The sequence below is a fragment of the Microcaecilia unicolor genome, chromosome 1, assembly GCF_901765095.1.
Source record: "Microcaecilia unicolor chromosome 1, aMicUni1.1, whole genome shotgun sequence".
Taxonomy (NCBI): domain Eukaryota; kingdom Metazoa; phylum Chordata; class Amphibia; order Gymnophiona; family Siphonopidae; genus Microcaecilia; species Microcaecilia unicolor.
In genome coordinates, this window is record NC_044031.1 from 375,325,143 (window position 1) to 375,346,087 (window position 20,945).

Genomic DNA, 20,945 nt, shown 5'->3' on the forward strand with positions numbered 1-20,945 from the left:
TATGTGTTTTTTTTCTCCACTTTTCTCTTCTCTGCGTTTATCCACCCATTTGATTTTACTCTCATTATCCCTTTCTCTCATCTTCTAGTCCTTAGTCTCCTTTTCATCTACAGACTGGCTTTTCCCATTCCCCCCCCCCCCCCCATTGCCCCCTCTGTCTCTCTCCTTTCCTAGTATCCTAGCCCCCTCCCCCCATCTTTCATCCACTTTCTTACTCTTCCATTCCCATCCTCTGTACTCACTCTTAGCCCTCATCTACCCTCCACCGCCTCTCATCCCCTCACCAGCACCAGCTCCATCCCTGTCTCTCCTTCCTTCCTTTGCCTCCAGGCCATTCTTCTATCTCTTACCATATACCCCATGTCCTGCTGCCTCTTTCACCATCTTTTTAACCCCATTTCTACTCTCACATAATCCCTTCAGAGACTCATCCCCTTCCTCCCATACCCCTCTCCAGTATTCCCATCTCTCTTCAGTGCTTCTTATCTTTCAGGTCATTTATATTATGTCTCAAACTTCCCCTAAACTTTATCCCCTTTTTTGGTTCAGAAATGCATGTTCTGAACTGGAACTTTGTGCTTACTGAAAATAGTGTAAGACCAAGGATTAGAAGGAATGTCATTGTTTTTGCCGGTATTCCTCTTGGCTTTTCAACTCTCAGGATCAGCAGTTTGGGAGCATCAGCTGCAGGGACAGGCTTCACACTGGTACATATAACTAGCAAGTGTTGGTGGGGTTCCTTCTAATCTTATTCACTCACATGCAAATGATTTCAGACAGTTGTTAGGGTCATTTCACAGTGTTCTGACCCTCAGCCCAAACCAATTACTCTCTCATTTTCCCAAGAATTTTGCAGATCATTTCACTAATAAAATACTAGACAGAGCTGTATGCCTTCGCTGAGTCCATACTTCCCATCCTCTTTTTAAAGATCTGTCACACGAGGTTACTCCATTTCTCTCATGGCTTTGACTGATTCAACTGGCTCTTTTTACTGTGACCTGTTAAATGTACCTCTAGCATTTATTATGTTTATAGTCGGAATCTGTTCTTACATGGCCCTCTCTGACAACCTAGTATCAGTGAGGGCTGTAATTATGTGGGAATTATTTCTCTGATATACCTACTTACTATAAGACATATACAATTTGGAAATATGGGGCAAATAGGGTTTTTCTACCTCCTTACACCCACCCAAGATACAGTGGACCAGCCACCTCCCAGATATGGAGTGACAGAAAAGACAGAGGCCATGCTCTTTCCAAGATGTAAGTCTTTATTCCAATTTAGATGATGACAAAGCAATCAGGCGATAAAGTAATTGGGCAAAGTAATTAGATAAAGAATTAGGTAAAATAATTAGGGAATTAGAGGGAACTAGGTAATTAGACAGAATTAGGTCAAGTAATTGGACAGAGTAATTAGATGGAGACAGAGCAATTAGACAATAAAGCAATTAGAAAATGAAGTAGTAACAAATAGCCATTTGTTATTGAGAGGGAGTGAAACCATAGCTGCAAAAACTTACTCTCTGTTGGTCATCTCAGCCCCTCTGACTAGATTCAGTACCACAGCCACTTATATACAGTGGATGGAGCATCAATCCCCCTCCCAACCAGTGTACAACTTGCAATGTCAGCCACTTGTATTGTAACATCAGCTAAATTCTGTCTTACGTTATTGTTTATATTAAATGGAACATACTATCTGAATGTTTACAGAACCAGCATCTTAAAATAAGTCCAAAGCTCTTTTACCGAAGACTTTCAGTCGCCACCTCGTATAGGAATTTGCCTAACACCCGGGTCTTATCACGGTGTTATCTAAGTCCTCAACACTTCTCCCATCACAAACTGTAAACATATTCTTCTGAGCTAGAGTAAGTGGCACCATTTCTGTAAGGGGAGGGGGAAGAGCACTCTTTGCTGGTACAGTGTGACCTTGCATTTACAGCTCTCGGCAAAAATACAGAAAGATGAAGTTTGAGCTTTTAGCTATGTAGGTCATGGGTCATGCCTGTCAGTAAGCAGAAAAGTGCAGAATCAATTCAATTACTTCCCACATCAAAGACTTTGTATGCAGTTTTTCTGTAACCATGATTGTAGATTCTCTAAGGAGATGACCCCTGACACAGGCACTTGCCGAAACATGGTCTGTGTAGGGTCCCCTTATAAACTTGCTCCCTGTGCAGTTTGGCGCCGTAGTTTATTTTCCCATATGAGGCCCTCTACACTGTTTCTGCTCCTCAGTCATTTGTGTTGCTGTTTCCCTCTGCTTTGCTGGTATGGAGATATCTCAGATGAGGAAAAACCACTCAGTGGTGGAGGTGCACTTGATCCCTATGAAAGTCAAATCAAAGTAGAGCAGAAAAGGAGTAGGGAGAGTAGGCTCTTTCCAAGCAATGAAGGAAACGTATAGGTGGTTAAGAGTATTAGATAACATTAAAAGCGACGCGACACAGCAGCTGTGTTTCAGTGCCAAAGCACCTGCTTCAGGAGTCTTATGACGTAATGCTGATTGTAATTCATCGGATGTTTCACTGAGACCGCTTTGACAGTTCCTGAAAGTTTATTTGCTTTTAATTTTGGGTTTCAGCCCCCTTGTGTAAAAAATTCACTTTTTCACTTTCTCTCACATTCAGCATTACTGCTCTACTGGAGATAGCTCAAGCAGACTTTTGGCAGCCCCCAGCCTTGGCCATCTGCAGGGGTTTTGTGGCCTGTTTCCAGTGATCTGAGCGGTTGCCTGGAAGAAGATACAGCAGGAGTGGCTTACCTGAAGATGGGCAAGCTTTCCTGGCAGACACGCTGTATGATCTTATTTGCCAAAAATATGGCTCTATTGGTGACTGCTTGTCACTTCCTATGACTGAGGAACTGGGCAGTGCATGCGGCCTCCAAAGGTGGGCTTGGCAAACTTCCATTTGAAGGGCTGCTGTTTGAAGATCTGGATAAGTTGATCAAGAGTTTGGGAATTTATAACATGTCCAAGCTCCTGGAAGACAACTCTAGAGGCAGTTGTAGGCCAGGGAGAGTGCCTTTCAGAGTAAATTTCTGCCTCATGGTCAGCCTTTTTCAGGTTGCCCATAGGAGATGGACATGAGGGAAGCCACTACTTGCCCTGGGATTGGTAGCATGGAATGTGTTACCAATTGGGTTTTTGCCAGGTACTTGTGACCTGGATTGGTCTTTGCTGGAAGCAGGATACTGGGCTAGATAGACCATTGGTCTGACCCATTATGGCTGCTATTACGTTCTTATGCGAGGCTGAGAGGTTGAAACTGGCAATGCAGGTGGCACCAGAGGTACACAATGAGGTTTTGGAGGTCCACATTCGATTTACACCTGTGAATAGACATTTGAGGAAGTTTTACGGGAGGTGGGTCCAGATAGATCACGGCTCGAGTGTTACTCTGCTTTATTAAGCCTTCATGTTCCTTCAGTGTAATGGCTGGACTTCTAGAAAATTCAGCAACCTGAGAAGTAGAGCTTGCAAGCTATGGAGACCACTCATATGAAGGACAGCCTGTTTCTCCATAATAAATTGGAAAATCTAGACAATGGTATTTGAAGTAAAAAATCTGCAATTATTGAACATTGTAAAAACTATACTGTTATCACCTGTTCAGCTTCTTTTATTCCCTCTTGGTCCTCACCATGTCTCCTCCAGCCAATCATTCTCTTATCACCAGCAGACCCTTCGCACACCCCTATCAGGTCTGTTCATTTTCTCTGAAACCCTTCTCACCCATCAAAAATGTTCTCCTTATCCCTGTTGAAGTTTCCACTGTTTTCTTGTTGAGTCTGACACTATATGTACTGTGTAGCCTTGTGCATCTGACAGGTGTGCGGCCAAATTTCTTTTTTTAAAATATATAGATAGATGTGTTGTCAGGTGCTTAAAGTTCCACACTATATATATATATGGCAAGGCACTCCTTTTAAGGTGTAGAATTATTCTGTTTCTTAGATGTTAACTAGATTTCTGCATTTTGTTTTGCTACCAGTGCTGCTTTAATACCTCTGGTGAGTTTTGCCCCTATCCAGCATTAAAAGTACTGTACTGACATGTTCAGCAAAGAGGCAGAAGGTTTCAGTACTTAGTCCTAGTGACAGTTAATTTATTCATACCTAGATGTCAACCTACAGCCTTGAATAAACTGATCACTTTTCTAGCATCAATTCAAGAATGGGCTAAACACAACAAACTTTGCCTGAACCCAAGTAAAACTGAGCTTCTCTGGGTCCCTAACACAGGTGGATACATACCTGACATCAAAATCCCTTTTGGGAACTATGAACTCCCCCTCAAATCACAAGTCAGGAACCTTGGAATGCAGTTAGATTCAACACTTACTCTGATTCCCCAAATCCAAGCAACCTTCAAGAGCTGCTTCTACTATTTGCGACAGCTACACTGCCTCTCTACTTACATCAAGAAGGTAAATCTTATCCCAGTTGTGCATGCCATGGTAATATCAAGACTGGATTACTGCAATACACTATACAATGGTCTGACTACAAAGGACCTGCACCAGCTCCAGTTGATTCAGAATGCAGCAGCAAGACTCATAGAAGGTTGCAAGCGACGTGACCACATCACACCATTTTTGCAAAACCTTCATTGGCTACCAGTACAATACAGGGCTAAACTCTGTCTGATCTTCAAGGCCCTGAAAGGAAATGGCCCCAAGTATCTGAAGAATAAGATGATCCTCCACACACCGCCAAGGACACTAAGGTCCTCTCAAGGACTTTCACTAACTACACCCTCTCCAAAAGACATTACACGATGTGATACCCGCAAACGAGCCTTCTTCGGAGTAGCCCCCACACTCTGGAATGCATTGCCTGAAAGGCTGCACTTAACACAAGACTACCTCTACTTCAGGAAGCAGGTGAAAGCTTGGCTCTTCAACCAAGCCTTTAACGGAAGAAGTAACTAACTTGTTAGTCTCACTCACACACACAAGGATTGACTCGGGCTGCACATACTGCAGCGGGACATGTTTATCCACTCCTACCCTAGCTGAGATAATATTTAACCATCTCTCTGACCTCACGTGCAACTTTCTACAAACCAATCTCCTTACTTTCTAATTCTTCCTACTTTCTTACTCACCTATATGTTACAACTTTGCCTTACCCTTCACTACCAATTATAATGTTCTAGTACATATTGTGTTGTCATTGCAAGTAGTATACCATACCATACTTTGTATTCGAATATTTTTACTGCTGTAATTGCCTATTGCTCATGTTTGATCTATTCTTACTGTACACCGCCTTGAGTGAATTCCTTCAGAAAGGCGGTAAATAAATCCTAATAAATAAATAAATAGGAAGAGAGTCATTTTCTCTCGTCTGTCTTGTTGTTCTTACAGTGTGGTTCATGTTTTTCCTGTCCTACTCATCTTACATGTGTTCTCTTTTCAGGTGCTGGGCTGGATCCGTAATGGAGAATCTATGCTTAACGCTGGGCTCATCACAGCCGGCTCGCTGCAGGAGGCAGAACAGCTTCAGCGTGAACATGAGCAGTTCCAGCATGCCATAGAGGTACTCTCTCTAGCTTCTTGCACTTGTTTGTTCAGGTAATTTTGTTGATGCTGGGAGAAGGCTCACATTGTGTGTGTGTGTATTCTTGGGTAGAGAGAAGTTTGAAGATTTTCTTTCAGTTTGGTAATTGAAATCCTAAAACGTATATTTTTAGTAGAAGTTCCAAATAGCAAGAGATGCCAGCTAACCTTTTCTAGTGTGTTGCTTTCACCAAGCCAGCAATTTACAGCTGACATCTATCAATTTGTTCTACTTGTCAGTATCATTTATATTTTCTGTCAGCAAGCAGGATCAAATCTGGTGCACAAGTGGAGGACGTCGTCCAATGGCTGCACTTCTACAGCCCAGAACTTAAAAGTTCTGAGCATACACAGCCCTTCCTACACACAGCAGTCTTCTCAGTTCCCCCATTTTTTCTTCCTGTCTCCTGAAAGGATATGACAGAACTCTTCTGACAAAATTTCTTCTTTACTTATTTTGTTTTTAGTTTACCATCAAATTTTCTGATGATATTTTCAGAGAATGGTGACTTAAGTTTTCCTTTCTTAAAATAGTCTTTTCACCAGGTCTGGGAACCTTTTTTCCTGATGACCTGTTCTGCTTTGTAGATAGAGATCCCAGTCGTAACTTTGAAAACTGCATGTTCAGCAAGGTCATGTCTGTCACTCACAAAAATAATAGAATTGAACATATCCGTGGTCATTAAGACCACTGTCTGATGGTAGTACACCAGACTACCCAAGTAATGGGGCCAACATATCCCTTTGTCACTCTGTTGCTTCAGGTGAACATCTTCCAGCTGCACAGAGTCCTGAGAGGTCTGAAGGCAGAGGAGCATTATAGAGAGGTTACTCCTTGCTCCATTCATTTTGAGGCTGTAAATTCATTTGAAGCTTCCCTTGTACAGAGGAGCGAGAGACTTCCACAGCCGGCTTTTGTATATGTCATTCCATTATGCCCTGTGCATCCTTGGTGTAGTGGCCGAATGCATGAACTCCGCAACTTTCAGTCTGCATCTACCAACTATCACAATTACACGAAGGCTTCCTTCATGGTGGAATTGCAGGTTTAAGGCGAGTAGCTGTAAACTTGCACTGTGCAATAATGGAACCAGACTATTCCTTCCTCTGTGCTACAGCACCGGCATGTCCGTTCTATGGAGATCTTGCCATCCTTTAGGAGTTCGGTCAAGACTTTTGGGTTATGCACTCCTATCGGCAGGTGGAGACAGAGAACAGTGACTATGAGAATTGTGTAAGACCCCTGTGCAGTTCTCAGCCACCCAGTATTTCTCAGTCTCCCGGTAGATGATATAGCCTGTGCAGTACAAGGTGGTCTGGTAGGTTCGGAGGGGGGGATTACACTGGAGTGGTGAGTTTGGTTTTGGTTTTCTTGCGGTTGCTCATATTTAAAAAAAATTCCCTTATCCTTTGCCTCTGCTGGCTGATGTTGGGGGTGCTGATCTGCGGGGGCTACTTCTTCTTTTTCTGAGGATGTTACACATGAAGGCTGGGTCCCTCCCCCCATGAGCCACTCTCCTGCCCTTCGGGGTAGTCTCCTGGCATGTGTGTAACTCAGCTCCAGGTGGCTGGATGTTTGAGTGCCTGATCCCCAGTATGTCTACTGAACTGTGGCTTTTCTTTTTAAAATAAATAAAAATAAAACAAACTGCTCTCTATCCCTGTCTGAGAGGTTCCACTGCGGCAACAGGGTGAGCAGCCTGGGATTCAGTTGTCCTTGAGGGAGCCTGCAAGGGGGGGGCATAGCGTGGTTGTTCCCTGCTCTTTGGTGATACCGGGGCTAGCTCCATGTCTGCAGGTATGAGTGCAGACAAGCTGCGTGCTGCTGGTCATGTAGGTGGTGAGGCTTCGGGAGCACTGTGTCAGCTCTGTGGGCAGCTGAAGTTGGCAGTGAGCACGCTTTCAGGGGGTTCCCTGCAGGAAGGCATGACACGTTCAACCGACACGCTGGAGCAGGTGTTGGCGGGAACCTTGGAAGTGGTTTCAATTTTGGTGGGAACCGCTGCCATCTTGGAACCGGGTTGAGGGGCCTCCGCAGCTGTTGCGAAAGTGGTCTGCCCGTGCTTTGGAGGAGGATGATACCCAGAGGTCTGTGGGGTTTTCTCCGGAGTTTGTCTGGTCTCTTTATCAAGCCTGGCAGTCAGGTGAGGCTCTGGGGAGAGGACCTTTGGGGAAGGTGTCCTGCATCCCTGCAAAGTGGATTTGGACCAGGACTTCTTGGAGAAGGATATTTGGAGTCTGAGGACCTGGAAGGGGGATGATGACCACCCCCCTTCCTGGTGAAGACCCCACCATAGTCTGTACCTTCCATAGAGAAGCTCGAGTATCCATGGTGCTCCATTTTGAGGAGGAGGATGTGGCCGGGCAACCTCTGGCCAAGGCTGTGGACACACTGGTGAAGGGTTTCTGGAGGTCATTTAAGCATTTTCCTATGAACCAGGATATAAGGGACATGATTTTGGCATAGTGGAAATCAACTGACTTGCCGTGTCGGGTGAGTAGGGCCATAGGAAATTTGTACGCCATTCCATAAGGGGATTGGGGATTCTGTTCTGCTACTTACAGTGGATGGTGGTGCCACTCTTAACAATCCACAGGACTGGAGAATGGAGACCCTGTTGCAGTGTAGTTTTGATCTTTCTGTGCTGGTCATTCAGGACTCTGTAGCGGTTTGGTGGCTAGGGCATGTTTTCGCTGGGCGTAGCAGATTTTAGATTCCCTGCTGGTGGATCAGAGGACCTTACTCCAGGACATGGCAAAACTGGAAATGGCCACTTCGTTTTTAGCAGACGCCTTATGCAGTCTTTTGAGGGCCTCAGCTAAGAATATAGTATACTCTGTGGCCACTTGCAGGCATTGTAGTTTCGCGGTTGGGTGGCTGATATGGCCTCAAAGAATAAGTTCTTTCTCTCCACCTTCAAGGGCTCCAAGCTGTTTGAGAATGAGCCCTGGCAAGCTAGTACGAAGCCTTGGGGAGGCCAAGCTTCTGTGTTTGCTAGAGGACAAGCCTACAAGCATGGGTTGGGGGTTTTTGGGCCGTGGAAGGTTTCATGAGGCATGCAAATATCAGCCTGACTGGTTCACCCCCCCCCCCCCCCCCCCATTTCTTTCAGAGTTTTCAGTCCTTTGTGGGCTGTCGTCATTGGGGATGGGGGTATGGGACAGGGGCTCCCATCTCTGAACTTGCTTCCCAGTGAAGATGTTCAGGCCCAGTCTCTGGTCCTGATTGGGGCACGATTTTTACCACAGGTGGGCTTGGGTTACATCTGACCAGTGGGTGCAGGACTTCATTCGAGATGGTTACTCACTGGAGTTTGATCACTTTCTACCTGATCTGTTTCGGGAGTTGCCCTGTCGGTCACAGTGGAAGATGGGGGCGATCCAGGATACCTTGCACCAGTTGATCGACATGTGTGCCGTGATCCCAGTTTCTCTGGCAGTACAGGGCTCAAGCTGTTACTCCATCTATTTCATTGTGTCTAAGATGGAGGGTACTTTTTGTCCCATTTTGGATTTCAAGAAGGTGAACCAAGCCTTAGGGTGCCCAGTTTTCTTATGGAGACCTGCGTTTGGTTATAGTGGCAGTGCAAGTAGGAGAGTTTCTCACCTGTTTTTACTTGACGGAAGCGTACCTGCACATTCCAATTCAACAGGATCACCAGCATTTTCTCTGCTTTGTGGTGTTGGGGCATCATTTTCAGTTTTGCGCTCATGGTGGTGTTTGCAGCGGCCTTGTGAAAGGAGGGCATTTTGGTTCATCCTTACTTGGACGACAGGCTGATTTGTGCAAAGTCCTTTAGCGACAGCAAGATGCACACATTCAGAGCGATGCAGTTTCTCAAGCACAGGTTGGATTGTCAGTTGTGCAAAAAGTCACCTCTGTCCTTCCCAAACCCTCGAGTAGCTGGCATGGGAGGATGTTTCTGACACACAAAAAGATTCTCAAGTTTCACATGCAAGTCTGGCATCTGCAGTCCGAAGCCTCTCCTCAGGCATGGGATTTTCTCCAGATGTTGGGGTCCATAGTGACAACCTTGGAAGTGGTCTGATGGGCCTAGGCACATATGCAGCCTCTGCAGTGAGCTCTCCTTGTCTTTTGATCACCACAGTTTGATGCGGTGGAAAAGATGGTTCCTCTGCAGGCGAGGCTTGGGCCTGTCTCCGGTGGTGGCTGCAGACCTCCCATTTTTCGGCATACATGCCTGTAGAGGCACTAGAATGGACCATTGTTATGATGGATGCCAGTCTGGGGAGCTGGGGAGCTCATTGGGTCACATGGTGCAGGGCCATTGGTCAGCTCTGGAGATGTGGTCCATCAGTTGCCTGGAGGTCTTCCAGGTGCTAGTTTCTCGTTGGAGGTCCCTGGGATGTGATCTGATGGCGATGGCTCACAATGCACAGTTCCTGAAGTATTAGTCGGTGGTAGGATCCGACATTGGAGGTACTTGCTGCACTTCTGCTGTCATGGCTGTCTGACTGCCTCCTGTGTGTTTCCCACTTGGCCACAGATCAGTCGAGCTGTTCAGCGAGTGGAACCACATGTTGGCCAAGTAATCCTGGTGGTGCCAGGTTGGGTGCGGAGACCTAATGCATCTGGTAGTGAATGGTCCCCTTCCATTGCAGGGCATCCCAGGTCTTCTGCAACAAGGTTGCATAGTGATGCCAGATATGGCTCCATTCCTATAGCGTGGCTCATGAGCTGGTGCATTTGAGAAAGGTTACTGTGCTCAGGTGATAACTATGATGTTGGGTTTGTGTTAGCGCTCTACGTCCTTGGTGTACATACGGGTCTGATGTGTGTTCGAGGATTGGTGTGCACAGCGCAGTGTGTCACCTTTCCGGGCCGCCATTCCAGATATTTTGGAATTTCTTCAGTCAGTCATTGAGAAGGGCCTGTCTCTGGTGTCCTTGAAGGTGCAGTTGACGGTATTGGCAAGTTTTCATGGTTGAGTATGGGGTAAGTCCATTGCTGCCCTTCCGGTTATGGTTCATTTTCTCGGGGGTGTGAATCTGCTGTGGCCTCCGTGTTGCCTGCTGGTGCCTCCATGTGATTTGAATTTGGTCTCGGAGGTGTTGGTGTTCACGACTTTTGAGCCTTTTGCCTCAGCCACTCTGAAAGATATAACTTTGAACACGGTATTTTTGGTTGCAGTGTCCTCAGCACTGAGGATTTTAGAGTTTCAGGTCTTTTTGTGCCAATGACCCTTCTTGGAGTTTTCTGCAGGAAAGGTTACTTTGTGCACGGTTTGTGAAGCAAGTGATTTCGCTGCCGGTTTTGGGAGATATCTCTGGGGATAGGATAAAGAGACGTTTGGATGTTAAGCAGGTGCTGCAGCTCTATTTGTGGAGAACAGAAGAGTTCCAGAAGTCGGACTGGCTGTTTGTGCTGTTTTGCGGCCCTAAGAAAGGGGTGGCGAGTTTAAAGGCTTCTATTGCCAGGTGGATCAAGGAAGCCATTGCCTCTGCCTACATCCTAAAGGTACAGAGAGTGCTGCCGGTGCTGAAAGCTCACTCTACCAGAGGTGTGGCAGCTTCCTGGTGGAGTGTGGTTTGATTCCTCCTTAGGACATTTGTTGGGCCTTGATGTGGTCCTCACTACATCCCTTTGTGAAGCATTACCAGTTGGACATGCAGGCTTCGCAGGATGCGAGGATTGGAGCTCAGGTGTTGGTTTTGGGGGGTCCCACCTTTTAGATCACTGCTTTGGTATTTCCCAAGCATCTTGACCAGTCTGGATTGCCACAGAGGAAGAAGAAATTAGGCCTTACCTGTTAATTTTCTTTCCTTTAGTCATTCAGACCTGTCAAGGGCTCACTCGCTGGCTTGATTATTCTTGTACATCAGTGTGTCGCTAGTTTCGTTGTTTTCTTTTTGTTCCGTTGTTGCAGTGGTGACAAAAAAAATGGAATAATGAAATAAATTTAAAAAAAATGGAATAATGACATAATTTAAAAAAAAAAAAAGGAAAAAAAAGGCAGCTAATGGCCTATGCATAGGGGCTGTTTTCGCTTTGGTACTTTGCCATTCATGCAGCAGTATGGAGTCAATTGCTGTTTAAGCTGAGGCAAAGGAGTTTCCATTTCTTCAGGGGTGTCTCATCGGCTTTGTTACTGGAAATACTGGCTGGCTGGGAACTGCAACAGGGGCTTATACAATGCTCACAGTCAGTGTTCTCAGTCTCTATCTGCTAGTAGGAGTGCATAAACCAAGTATCTTGACCGGTCTGGACGCCTAAAGGAAATAAAATTAGCATTTAAGGCCTAATTTCTCTGTAATGGCTATTACATTCTTTTACTCTGCTTGTAAAATAATAATAAAGTAAAACAGAGAATTTAGTGTAGGGCTGTAGCTCTGCATTTTACTTTTCTCTCCATCCTAAACCAGTGAGTTTTTAAAATATCTACCCTAAACAGTTATGAGCTACCCTTCAGTTATTCTTCAGCACTGAGACCTCAGAAACATGCTTTGTCTGGTCTTTGATATTCAGAACAAACTGCTCGGAGACATCAAGCTTGACATCCCTTTAAGGGTGAGACCAGGGTTCAGAGCTGCACTGCTTCCCAGAGTCCAGTTTAGTTTGGCTAAAGTGTGGGTAGGCACATGGGAACAGTGCAGTGCTGACATTCTTCATAATCACTGATGGGACTCTTTTTGTAATATATTTTTATATTATATCTTCTTTTCCTCTTTTCTGTTGATGGATTAAAATCGCAGATATAAATCTCTGAGTCAAGAATACAACTGTTCATCGTATCTTCATCACAATCAGTACTGCAAACTTGCCTACAGTCCAACCAGTTCTAGTACAAGTCCTCACTTCTGGTTTTTCGTTGGCTTCTAGTGTTTTCAAGAAGCCCCATCCTGTCAGTTCTCCACCTTTATGTAAGCCCCTTGTCTACACACCTAGGCAGCTGCCTTGTATAAGCCCTGGAAGCTGGGTGGAAGGGGCACACATCAATTTTGTTAGTTTAGGAACTGGGCAGGACCAGGACTTATCCTGGGAGGCTGCATCAAGAAGTACCAGACTGAGTCAGAAATCCACTCCATGCAGTCTTTTCTGTTTGAACCAAACTTTACTGTCCTTTAAATGATTTAGACACAGTACACTTTATCTTCACTAATCAAGTAGTAACTATTTACAATTCTTACCTCCTTTCCCCAGACATAGATGAAAATTCAATTAATGGTTACTTTAATTCCCTTAGATGATTAAACCTACTCATCAAGTTGGTGATGATCTTTTGAGCACACAGTTTAGATTATCTGCTCTTCATATTGACAGATGTTAAATATATATCCATGCTTATTTATTATTTGCTTCGTTTCCGCAGCCTCCAGATGTTGGTAGGTGTATACTCTTCAGCCCTGTATGGAAAAGGACCCTTGTTGTTGTAGCAGAAACATAAACTGACCTCCAGCTCCTTTCTTTTAGCATATTGTAGAGGTGGGCAGGTTCCCCATTCCTGTCCACTAAAACAAAGCAGCAACTGTTTTAGTTCTGTTTCTTGTCCCCTGATCCTCCTTCAATCCTTGCACCTCTAGCAAGTGCCTTTAATGGCCAACCTGTGAAGGTAAGAACCAGCTGATTCTTCCAGTTAGGCTGCTGCAAGCATATGTGAAGGGCATCTCCTTGTAGTTGCAAAGTCAGAGGCGGGAGATGAACCTAAGAAAAAATGGGATAGCAGGGAGTGGGGAAGAGAAATATACCACCTTCTGTGGTATATTTGCAACTACATTCAAAGCGGTTTACATAGTATATACAGGTACTTATTTGTACCTGGGGCAGGACAATGGAGGGTTAAGTGACTTGCCCAGAGTTACAAGGAAAGGGTGGTGGTTGCATAGAACGACCTCCCAGTAGAGGTAGTAGAGACAAGGACTGTATCTGAAATCAAGAAAGCATGGGACAGGCATGTGGGATCTCTTAGGGAGAGGAAGAGATAGTGGATGATATGGATGGGCAGACTGGATCAGCCATATGGCCTTTATCTGCTGTCATTTTCTATGTTTCTGTTTTACCAACTTCCAGAACCTTCTAAACTGTAAACTCTGGAGCTTACCTATACTCTAGCTTTCTGTAGACCAGCTAGAGCCTTTCTTGACAGGTGCAGGATGTACAGAATTCATCAAGAGGCCACAGTTAGAATGGACTTTGGAAACACTGCTGGAATAAAATGCAGGCACCTCTCTCCTATTGGCTAGCTGGCTTCTCCTTACTATAGCCAGAAGCAAGGGCCCTGACACTAAGCTGACCTTTAGTGTACATAAGTGTAAATTTCAGCCAGATTTAACCTGCTGAATCTCTCATGTGACACTTTTTTAACAAAAATGGGGAAGATATTACATCTAGTATTTCTGAACCTAGATGAATTTTTCTTGTTGTGCAATAAGTCAAAGGCTTCAGCTCACCTCAAGAAGTTGGTCCCTTTTCTTCAGATCATAAAATTACTCATCAGTTTCAAGGTCCACTTTACATCCAATCTGTAAAATTTAATTTATGCAACTAGTTATAAATATTTTATATACAATCTTTTCTTCCAGAACACACATCTTTGCCTTTCATGCCCAGGCTTCTGCCATTTACTTGGGGCCCAGGGTTGCAGCTGCATAGTCTCTGAACATACAAGGCCAGTGTAGCAGCTGTTCAGTCATTCTCTTATCATACAGTGTAGCGACTGTTCAATCATTCTTTTATCTAAGAATGCAGTTTTGTCATGACAGTCTCAAATCTCATTGGAATCACCATTCCTAATCTGTGTCTTCATTTACCCTCCCCCCTCAGCTGCAACTCTGAATATGTATACCTTAGAGGAGAGGAGGGACATGGGACATATGATACAATCGTTTAAATACTTGAAAGGTATTAATATAGAAACAAGTATTTTCAAGAGAAGGGACAATGGTAAAACTACAGGACATGAATTGAGGTTGTAGGGTGGTAGACTTAGGAGTGATGTCAGAAATTTTGTTTTCACAGAGAGGGTGGTTGATGCCTGGAATGCCCTCCTGAGGGAGGAGGTGGAGAAAAAAAACTGGTGGAATTCAAAAAGGCATGATGAACACAGAGAATCTCTAATGTAGAAAATGAATGAGATGCAACCTTTTTTTTTTTTTAATATGTTTGTTTGCCAAGTGGTGCTTAGATGGCAACTCTGGCTGCATCAACTAAAGGCTGGTGCTGGGGTAGCTTGTATGGTTCATGTTCATTGTTGATTTAATCTTAGATTGACAATGAATGTGACTTGGGCAGACTTGGTGAACTGTTCAGGTCTTTATCTGCCGTCACTTACTATGTTACTCTTTTGTAGTGATAACCACATAACCCCAAATTACTGCTAGGTGTTCTCGTTGCACCTTAGTGGAATCAGTTACTTCTGCTTACAGATGACTTGGACCAAGTGTGGCGAGCTCATTTGAAAAACATCAATCAGTAGGCATGTAATTAGAATTCTATATCGATATAAAGACAAAGATGAGCCATATGCTTTCACTTCATGTATATGTTGCTGCTGTGGACAAGTAGATGTTCCTCTGAACTTCAAGGTCGTCTCATTAATTTACACTTACCACAGGGACACAGGTATTCTTAAACCCGCCTCGCTATATTACCTGTAAATCAGCTGTATGGTCCTGTTTCCAAGCTTTACAGTGCATTATTTTTTGGACTAGGCTTCAGCAAAGGGCAGTACTTTGCAGTGCTGGCCAGTCTACCCCTATAAACTTACAGTGCTCACACTTCTATGTGGGCTGCTTTAAAGACTCAAGACAATATGAACCTGAACAGACCTAAGCGTGGGAGTCACCTCCTTATGTGCCTGACTCAGTCCTTCTAGTTGACAGAAAAAAGCAATGTTGCATACCTGTAACGGATGGTTTCTTTAGACAGCAGGATTGATAAGGCAAACAATCCTTCTTATATCCCCGAGAGTTGCTTTTATCCTTCTACAGCTTTACAGCTAACTGAGGAGTGTTTGAGAGAGGCTGTGTATGCTCCGAACTGTTCACTAAGTTCTAAGTTGTAGGAGAACAACTTCATTCCAGTGCTGTTGGTAGACATCACCCACATCATGCTGTGTAAGGAAAACCACCCCGCTACAGAAAAGCAACATTACTTACGACTTTTCTGGGATTTTATATTTTCTGCCTGTTTTGAGTGTTCTTATTAATATAATTTGATTATAGTAATAACTTCCATGTTATGATTGCCAATCAGTCAGCATTTGTTGACCTGGCTCATTTCCTGAATGGAAGGCTGCTTTACAACTAACTGAGGAGAGAGTGTTTAAGAGAGGCTGTGTATGCTCAGAATTGTTCACTAAGTTCTAAGGTGTAGGAGAACAGCTTCACCCCATTGCTGTCGGTTGGTACACACCTGCCCAGTGCAGCCCTCGACATCGGGAGAGGACATCTCCCCAGGCTTGGAGGACAGGTCTGTGTACCAACACTCCTTTATCCACATGTTTGTTCATCCCTTCAAAGAAATGTAGCAGATTGGTAAGGCAAGATTTCATCATAATAGCGTTGTTCTTCACATGCATCCTAAGTTCCTTCCTAAGGTGGTCTCGGACTTCCATCTTAACCAGTCAGTTGTCCTACCCACAGGTGAGAGCACAGTTCACACTCTGGAGTGCAAGCATACTTTAGCTTTTTATTTTGAGTGGATAAAAACCCATCGGCATCAGCTCAGCTTTTTGTATCCTATGACCCCAATAGGTTGGTAGTAGCCAACAGTAAGCGAACACTTTCTACTTATTAGCCACATTGAGCCTGCTAATGGGTGGGAAAATGTGGGATACAAATGTTACAAATAAATAAATAAATGTTATAATGGACTTATAACCTTCCAACTCCCTCAGTTGAAGTTCTAAGCGGGATACAAAGTGAGAACTGATAGTCTGTCAGAATTAACAAAACTGATCATAGGCTATTTCTTAAAAAGACTTGGAGAACAAATAAGTCTTTGCAAAAGGAAAAAGCCAAGAACATATAATTACAACTCCTGGTCACTGTGGTCAAAAGTCAGTAGTTTCACCAAATGGAGAATCCCTCTGAGCAGCAGCTTTCTAGGATCTTTAATACCAAGCAGACCACATTAAAGTGGACTTGAGCTTGCAACGTCAACCAGTTTAACTCTGTCAACAGAGGCGTAACATGTTCAACTCTCGATTTACAAAATATCAATCTAGCTGCTGAATGCTGAATCTTATTAGTCAGTTTTGTAGTAATGCCCAAATATAAAGAATTTCCATAATTCAGCAACACTAGAATTGATAACTGAACAATAATTCTAAAATGATCTTCTAAAAAGTATGAATGCAACAAGCAAAGTTGTTTGAGCTTGAAATACACTTTTTGGACTGTTATTCATCTGGGACTCTGTAGTCAATGAATCTAAAAGCATTCCCAAAACGTGACTCTCCCAACATTAAGTTGAATCCCTTTATTATTCAAAACAAATTTAGGAATATTGTCAGTTCATACTAAACCAGGGAATTTTTGTTTTATTTGCAAAGTGGATTCAATATCATGGCTAACAAGAACCTAGAAAGATGTTATGTGCATAGGAAGATATCAGTTCACCTGGATCTAATCAAATTAGACCAAGTGAGCTGAGGAACTGAGTTCGATTCCCACTTCAGGCACAGGCAGCTCCTTGTGACTCTGGGCAAGTCACTTAACCCTCCATTGCCCCAGGTACAAATAAGTACCTGTATACAATATGTAAGCCGCATTGAGCTTGCCATGAGTGGGAAAGTGCAGGGTACAAATGTAACAAAATAAAATATATAAATTGTACAGAAGTGTAGAGATGGGAGAGCCCTGCGGAAGTACTCAAGGATATGAAAAAATTCCATCTTTCAACTCTGGATACTATCTATTCTTCAAAAAGGATTCAAACCAATGTAAAACAGAGCCTGTTAATCCAAATTCAGACAATAAAGTGAGTAACATATCATGATTGACAGTATCGAATGCTGCTGAAATATCGAATTGTAGTAACATCATCTTTCATACTTTTCACAACACTAGCTTTATCTCAGATGTCAGAGACAATAGCCGGGTTTCATTGCTATTAAAGCTGCGGAACCCCTGCTGTGAATTATGTAAAAGATTATGTTCAAATAGTCTGACAACTGAGATCCAACTATAAATTGAACTAACTTTGCAAGAAATGATATATTTGCTCTCGTCCTAAAATTGGACACTTGGGGATAGGTTGGTGTCAGCCGTCTTTGTTGTCGGTGTCTGTCACTAAATGCCTAGCCACCCGCCTGGGGTTACCCCGCAGCCACTTAGAGGGTCTAACCCCAGCACAGCTCAGGTCCTCCTGCACCTGCCTCTCATCCTCTAGACTAGCACTCATCTCCCACTGACTGGCTCACAATCGCCTCTTAGCAAGTCTCCTGCTCTCAAATTATCCCCAGTGATTTCTAGGTTACTTGAGTCACACTCCCAGTGGTCCCACAGGTCCCAGAAAGCACTCATAGACCCAACACATAAAACACCAAGATTCTTTATCAGTCCAAACAAGCAGAGGCTATAAACATTTATTGTCTTTAAAAATTGAACAATGAACAAAAATTGTTCAATCAGCAAACAATAACAGGTAACTGAAAAAGGATTAATTATAACACTAACTAAACATTTGTTTACTTCCTAGAAAGTGCCTGGGGAGATCAGGACCAGTGCTTTTTTTTGTGCCGGTACGCAACGGTACGGCGTACCGGCACCTTTTTCTCCTCCTCCCCTCCCTCCCATTATTTCCAGCGATTCTCCGCCTCTCTCCTGCCCTCCCATCGACGTGCAGCAATTTTTCCGTCCCTCCCCTGCCCTCACCTCTCCCATATCCAGCGATTCTTCGTCCCCCAGCGTCCTCCTTCACTGCCTGCCAGCCAGTCGGACTCAGAAGCGAACGGTGCAGGCAGCGATTGGCTGGCAGCATCGTAGCTTCCCTCTGCAAGTCCCGCCTATGCGTAAACAGGAAGTTGTAGGCGGGACTTGCAGAGGGAAGCTACGATGCTGCCAGCCAATCGCTGCCTGCACCGTTCACTTCTGCAATGCATCCGACGCTGGCTGGCAGGCAGTGAAGGAGGACGCTGGGGGACGAAGAATCGCTGGATATGGGAGAGGTGAGGGCAGGGGAGGGACGGAAAAATCGCACGTCGATGGGAGGGCAGGGGAGAGGCAGAGAATCGCTGGAAATAATGGGAGGGAAGGGCAGGGGAGAGAGAATTGCTGGACATGGGATGAGAGGGAAGGGCAGGGGAGAGAGAATTGCTGGACATGGGATGGGATGGGAGGGAAGGGCAAGGGAGAGAGAATTGCTGGACATGGGAGGGAAGGGCAGGGGAGAGAGAATTGCTGGACATGGGATGGGAGGGCAGGGAAGAGAGAATTGCTGGACATGGAGGGGAGAGAGGAGAATCGCTGGATGGGGAGGGGAGGACAGGGAAGAGAGAATTGCTGGACATGGATGAGAGGGGAGAGAGGAGAAATGCTAGAAATGGATGGAGAGGAGAGCAGGAGATAGAGGAGAATTGCTGGACATGGATGGATGGAGGAGTTGGCTAGGAGAGAGGAGAAATGCTGACTTGGATGGAGGAGAGGGGAGAGAGAATTATTGCTTTATATGGATACAGAGGAGGGAAGAGAGATGAGAAATGCTGGACATGGATAGAGGGGAGGAGAGAGGAGAAGTGCTGGACATGAATGGAGGGGAGGAAAGAAAAAAGAAGATGCACATGGATGGAGATGAGGGAAAGGGAAGAGGAGAAAAACTGCACATGGATGGAGAAAATAGGCAAAAGCTGGATCCATGTTATACCTCCTCCAGTCAATTCCATGGAGGAGGACCCAGCTTTTACTTATGGATGCAGGGCAACAAAAGAAGAAGAAAGGAAGAAAGTAAAGAAATAAATGGAAAGGAAGCCCTGGAAATGGAGTTAAGAGAACAGATAGGAGCAGAATCAGAGACTGGGACTAATATGGATAGAAAAACAAAGTCACCAGACAACAAAGGTAGAAAAAATTATTTTATTTTCATTTTAGTATTTGGAATTTGTCTTATTTTGCACTGGGTATACTGGAGCTGTAACAGCTTACAGAAATTATTTATAATGAAAAGAAATCACATTATTTTTTCTCCTATACTAGTTTTATATTTTCAATGATGTCTGTTTATATGCGCCATGGCTGGTATAAGGGGTGTGACTAATGTGGGTGTGGCTATAATAGGGGTGGTGCCATGTGTGGTGACCCCGCCCACAATGAGTACCGGCACCTTTTTTTCTACAAAAAAAGCACTGATCAGGACATATAGCTGTTTTTTATAGGGCTTCAGCAAAGCTCTCTCTCTCTCCTCTCTCTCTCTCTCTCTCTCCTCTCTGGCTGAAACTGCAGCAAAAGCCAGTACAATTGAAATGAAAAAGCTCCTGGGCCTGTCAGAACCCAGTCAACAACAATATCACTCAGACATTTCCTTATCTGTGTTAACTAAGGAAAGAAAAGTCAGTTCTTTGTAACAGCTTAAAACATAACATGCACCGCATGCTGGCCAAACTAGAGAAATGCACATCAAAGTTTAATAAAGGCAATTTTACAGGCTTAAAGCACACTGTTCTGTCACAGTGTCAATACAGTATTACCCATATTCTGGGAGAACCAACCTTGACCAAGAGTGACATTCACATAGAGTACAAGCCAATTTAACAACTCAGAGGGAGGATTTTTCAACAAAAAAGGAGGACTACTGTCCAGAGGAACACCTGCATTAGATAACCTGTTTACCAGGGGACATAAGGTGGAAGGAGAAACAGAGCAGAAGCAAAGTTGTCTACATTCTGTCAAATGGAATGTGTACTAACTGACACAACATTGTTTCCAACTTAAGAGATTTTGATTGTTTTCTGGTAGCTAGGAATTCCCATATGTCATAAGATAATGTCCTGCTTGTCCTCTCAGAGGACAGCAGGACACATATTCTCACATCCCCACCTGCCTCTCCTTGGCGTTGTCTTCATTAGCTCTAGTATTGTATTGCTGGTTTTGCACTTGTGTGTCGGGTGGGAAGACGTGCATGGTGGGTCGCTGCCAGAGAGCTCTTAAAGTAATATTACACTTGGCAGTGTCCACACTGAGGACTCCGTGGATAATGTCTCTCATATGTGAGAATATATGTCTTCCTGTTCTTGAATACCTCCTACAGGTAAGTATCTTCGCTTTACATTCTGTTTAAAGATCAGAAACTATTTTAGCAAGTAAGAATGCGCTCCGGGGGAGGGTGCACGCCGAGGGAGGGGCGCCGTGCTGCGACCCGCCCCGGGTGTCAGCCGCCCTCGCTACGGCACTGGATATGGGTGTTGGATAACTT

The 20,945-nt window shown here is 44.4% G+C and overlaps 1 protein-coding gene across 1 annotated transcript in view; it reads left to right on the forward strand.

The window, feature by feature from the left end:
• TRIO (trio Rho guanine nucleotide exchange factor) overlaps positions 1-20,945 on the forward strand; it is a 905,131-nt gene that overhangs the window by 503,208 nt on the left and 380,978 nt on the right. The window contains 1 exon segment of the mRNA XM_030209962.1: positions 5,436-5,555. Coding sequence (XP_030065822.1) covers positions 5,436-5,555 — 120 coding nt within the window.